The 5,280-nt window shown below is 53.1% G+C and overlaps 1 protein-coding gene across 1 annotated transcript; it reads right to left on the bottom strand.

The window, feature by feature from the left end:
• Positions 1-720: 720 nt before the first annotated feature.
• Positions 721-5,040, bottom strand: LOC119712073 (somatotropin). The gene is made up of 5 exons (XM_038162940.1): positions 4,990-5,040; positions 3,955-4,118; positions 3,040-3,156; positions 2,516-2,677; positions 721-972 (listed from the first exon to the last, which is right to left on the bottom strand). The coding sequence occupies exons 1-5, from the start codon at positions 4,997-4,999 to the stop codon at positions 772-774; spliced, it is 654 nt and encodes a 217-aa protein (XP_038018868.1). The 5' UTR covers positions 5,000-5,040; the 3' UTR covers positions 721-771.
• Positions 5,041-5,280: the final 240 nt, after the last annotated feature.

Below are 5,280 nucleotides of genomic sequence, written 5' to 3'. Positions count from 1 at the left end.
GCCTCTGGGCACAAAACTGAGCCTCCCCAGGGAAGCCATGGTGTTCCCAAATGCAGTGACAGGAAAATCTTCTGCTCAGGGCTTGTGCCAAGGCTGGCACCAGCACCCACCTCATGAGCACCACCAACCAAGACCACCTTAGACTCAGCACCTTCCAAATTCACCCACCAGCCCCACCCTCCTCAGACCCCAAATCCACTTTCCCAGCCCCAAATCTGCTGCTCAGTCCCAAATCTACCCCCAAATCCCTCCCAAGCCACAAATTCACTCCTCTCAGTCCCAACTCTGCCCCGATCCTAAATCCACACCCTAATTCATCCTTCCAGCCCCAAATCCAATCCCAGCCCCAAATTGCTGTTCAGCCCCAAATCCACTCCCCAATCCCCCTTCACAGCCCCAAATCCTTATCTTCCAGCTCCAAATCCACCACCCAGTCCCAAATCTACCCCTAAATCTCCCCCGAAGCCACAAATCCACCCACCTTAGCCCCAATTGTGCCCCACCCCATATCCACCTTGTAGCCCAAAGTCTATCCCCAAATCCAACCTCCCAGCCCCAAATCCTCATCCTCCAACCCAAAATACACCTCCCAGCCCCAAACCCTCACCCCCCAGCCCCAAATCGCACCTCCCTGTGTGACATCTCGCCCCTCTCAGCCCCCCGAACATCCCGTACCCCCCAAAAGCCAGACTCTTGCCCCCCAAAAGCCAGACTCGTGTCGGCAGTAGCGGGTTGTATTCTCCAGTTTATTCTCCCAGTAGCGGGGTGGACTCAGAGGGCGCAGTTCCCCTCTCCGAAGCGCCGGCATCTCATCACCTTCAGGTAGGTCTCCACCTTGTGCAGGTCCTTTTTGAAGCACGACAGCAGCCCGTAGTTCTTGACCAGCGCGTCCTCGCCGCGCAGGTGGAGCTCGAATTTCTCGTAGGTGGGTTTGAGCACCTGCGGACCCCGCGGGCTCCGCTCCTCCAGCTCCTGCGGGACAACGGGGACATTCCGGGAGAGGCGCGGCCGGGCAGGGGTGTCTCCCAGGGACAAACCTCCTGCCGTGCTCTGGGACAGGTCAGGGGAATTGCCCCCCGCTCTGAAATGGGATTTCAGATGTGGTTTTGGGTGTGTGTGCGGCAGAACGCGCAGGTGGAGGTGGCGCACTGAGTGTGCCAGTGACACACACGGGGCTGTGGGGAGGCAGGAGTGTCCTGGGAGGGCTTAAAAAAAGGGCAAAATCGCAGAGAAATACTGCAGCCCTTCCAGCCAAAGGGATGGGGAACTGCACAAATGATTCTCTCTTCCCTTACTTTCCCAAAGCTCTGATCCAGCCCCACATCCCCATCTGGAGATCTGTACTCAGCCACTCTCCCTGCTGTGATCAGCATCAGAATGGTTTTGGTGAAGTAAAAAGTGTTATCAATCGTTGGAAAAGGAGTATTTGTGTCATTTCTGTGTGTGGCTTCCCAATGCCCAAACACACATAGAATGCAGAGCAAAATCTGCAGTGGCCCTGACTCCTTTGCCTTCTTACTCCAGCACAGAAGCTCTGTGTGTGCTCACAGGGCCTGACTTACCGAGTTATTTAACTGCTAGAAGGTGTAAATAATGGCCCCGACTAATTTCTCACAGCTACAGCTTCAGGGTGATGCTGGCAGATCTTACTTACAGAATATGCATAACTGAAGGGTGTCCTGGCAGATAATGGGCAATTTAATTTAAAACAACAAACCCAAAATAAGGAAGACCTTAAAGGGGCTTATAAAAGAGAGGGAGAGTGACAAGGGAGAATGGTTTTAAACTGGAGGAGGGGACATTTGGGTTGAGTCTTAGGAAGAAATTCCTCCCTGGGAGGGTGGGCAGGCCCTGGCACAGGGTGCCCAGAGCAGCTGGGGCTGCCCCTGGATCCCTGGCAGTGCCCAAGGCCAGGTTGGATGGGGCTTGGAGCCACCTGGGACAGTGGAAGGTGTCCCTGCCATGTCAGGGGTGGCACGGGATGGGCTTTGAGGTCCCTTCCCACCCAAACATGCTGGGATTCTCTGACAAGATGTTCCTTGGAAAGAACACCCTCCAGCACTCATCTTGGAGTGTTGTATTAATGGAAGAGGGAAACATCAGAGCAAGCCCTTCCCTGCACAAAAACGTGTTTACAAAATATTGTGAAGTTTCAAACCTTGCAAAATTTGCCCGTTTCAAAGTACTTTGCCTGGAGATGTAACAAACATTGTGCTGCTGTTTGTCCAATGTTGGGAATTCTTTGGTGCTGGGTTTGGAAAGATTTTGGATTGGAATGTTGCGGTTCCTGGTGGAATCTGCTCTCTGAGGGGTTGTGGTAACACCTGTCCTGTGTTCTTACCCTCCTCAGTGGTGGGACCTGTGCACTGGGGGGTCATGATCTTGTTATCTAAAGGAAAGCAAAGTCCAAAGGATGGCCTGTGGAATTCAGGGAGATTTCTCATGGTCTGTGGATCCCTGAGAGTGGCCCGTGCCTGGAAGATCTCTGTTATTCCACAGTCATGCTGGGACTTACCCTCATCAGAGCTTGGATCCCTTCTTCCAAGTCCTTTAGCTTTTCATACACCCTGTCTGAGGTGCCAAAAACCAAGTTGTTTGTGAACACCTTGCTCAGGTACTGCACTGGGGTCAGCCAGGACTGGATGAGAACCAGGGAAAACCGGAGGAGCTCCATGTCCTGAAATTGAGGTGGGAAAGGGTCAAAGCTGAGTAAGTGTGGTGTTTGATGGAGTATCTTGCTCCCACTGGAACAGCTCCCTCTGGAACAGCCTGGGGTGAGCCAGAGAGGAACACTGCTCCTGCATCTCCAGTTTGCAGGCTGAGGGCACTACACAGCCCCAGGTCCTCTGCAGACAGCAGCGTTCTCATGCTGGAGCTGGGAATATGATTTATAGTGTAACCCAGAAGAGTCTGCAGGATTTAAACAGCAAAGAAGAGAGAGGAGAGTGAGAACACCAAAAGTCTCACAGGTGGAAACCCTCTGATCCTGCAGTGGGGACTCTACAGACAGGTCTGTGCCTGCCCCAGGTCAGAACTCACCGATTTCTGCTGGGCATCCTCCTTCCCCGTGGGAGCAGGGATGGTTTCTGAGTAGCAGTAGGCTACCTGGGAGTTTTTGTTGGTGTGCCTTTGGTCCTCTGGGATGTAGCTGCGTTCCTGTGGAGATATCCCAGATACACTCAGGTCTGCTGCCCGTAGGCTGGAGAAGAGCACACAGAGAATTCCTGAGCTGTCCTGCATGGTTCCTCTTTACAAGGAATAAATGGGAGATAGGAGGTGCCTCTGGACAGGGTGGAGAGCTGGGAAACAGGAGTTTGTGTGTTGGCTCAACAGCTGCCCTGAAGGTCTCCCTCTCCCTAGGGCAAGGGGCTGCTCTTCAGTAAGGGCCAGTTATGCCCATGGGCAGCAGGTGACTCAGTGTCACCAGAGGGAACAGGGTAGGCAGTGCTCCAAGCAACCTGCAGGAGGAGGAGGAGGAACAGAACACACCTGGGACAGGTTCTCCCAAGGAGGAGATGATCCCCAGGGACAGCCCGTGCCAAAGGGACAGCCCGTGCCGAAGGGACAGTCTGTGCCAAAGGGACAGTCTGTGCCAAAGGGACAGCCCGTGCCAGCTCCTGGGTCGCAGCAGACACTTGCTGGGTTTAAGCACTCAGACCCTCCCAGGGACAAAGGTGACAGGGAAATCCTGCAAAATATCTGTGTCACCTCCCAGCTACCCCTGTGCAGGGGGTCTGGACACAGGTGGAAATGGTCCCAAGGAGGCATCAGAGAGGGGACAGAGAGGTGACAGTGTCCAGGCAGGTGGGACACAACTTGCCCTATCCTGTTAAAGTTCCTTCTCCTCCCTGAGAGCTGGCAAAGACACCAACAGCTGGGAATTCTCTGGGAAGTTTTACAGTCCTGGAGCCATCAAGGAAACACGAGAAGGTGCCCTCAGGCCACAGCACTCACAAACTCCTTGTAGGTCTCAGCAGCCAGGAGGTGAAGGTGCTGAGCCCTCAGCACAGCGTTGGCAAACAGGCTGGACAGGGGCATGGCCGGGAAGGTGGCGGCTGCCTGTGGCCACTGCAGTCCCAGGGTGATCACAGCAATGGCCAGAGGAGAGAGCCAGGACCCTGCAAAGGAGAGGAAGGTGTTGAGAGTCCTTGGGGACTGCGCTGAGGAGGAGGTAGCACCTGGGAATTCCTTCCCAGCCTCTTCTGCCTGTGCTGTATCCACACTCGCCTTCCATGGCGCCCTATTGGACACTGGGTGGGTTCAGCCCTCCCTGAAATCAAGGCAGACCCTTTCACTGGACCTGCCCTTGGGGCTGGGGCTGCTCCCAGTGAGACCAGCAGTGTCTTCCTGGCTGGAATTGGGGTTGCTCCATGAAAAATGAGAGAGGTCTCTGTGGTTTTCCCTGACATACTCATGTTTTCCCCTAGGCCTTGTCCCTGCCCTGGTTGGGACAAGAGCTGGTGGCATCACCTGTGCTGCGACCAGCTGCTTTTGGTCCCTGGGTCACACCTTTAGGATTTGGTGATCTTGGTCAAGCCTAAAGGTTTTCAGCCCATGACATCCAACACAAATGTCCACCTGTGCTCACACAGACCACGAAGCTCATCTGAAACTAAGACCCTTAGGAGGAGGAATGCCCTGGAGCCTGTAGGACTTGGACATTATTAGACATCACCCTCATCCCTGTCTGAGGTATGGAATATTAGTTTTCTTATCCCTGCCAACATTTATAGTAATAGCAACTATTACAACTGGCTTGATCTTGTTCCCTAAGCTCACAACACTCTCCTTGCCCACTTTAGGTTAAAGATTAATAAGTGGATTAGAGTCACATTTCAGGGAAAGATTTTCTTTTTCATGATTTAGAAATTGACATATTTTAATTTAGGAATGGTAAAGAGTGTGTGTATCCCACCACAGAACCACCCCATCGTCTGTTACCCTACACACCCAGCACTGGAAATCCTTTAAAACTGAAATAAAATGTACCTGGAGCCATTTCTGCTGGTGACTTGCTCAGGTGTGGCTTGGTTGGGAATGTTTCCTTCTTTCACCTGGTGAAGGAAACTGTGGAGCCCCCCCTTATATAGCAGGGGGTCTGTTTAAAATGGATCTGTGTGTCCATGATCACAACAACAGCTCTGCACCTTCCCCCTGCATAAATGCATAAGTGTTCACGGTGGTGCTACCTCATCCCAGGCATTTTCACAGATGTGCAGCTTGGGGAGCTTTGTTTGCCTCGGATGAGACTACTGCTCCATGATTTCGCCATATTCTCCT

This window comes from Motacilla alba, chromosome 27 (assembly GCF_015832195.1).
Source record: "Motacilla alba alba isolate MOTALB_02 chromosome 27, Motacilla_alba_V1.0_pri, whole genome shotgun sequence".
NCBI classification, from domain to species: Eukaryota; Metazoa; Chordata; class Aves; order Passeriformes; family Motacillidae; genus Motacilla; species Motacilla alba.
The sequence above is the reverse complement of the archived record's forward strand: the minus strand, read 5'-3'. Positions and strand labels throughout refer to the sequence as shown.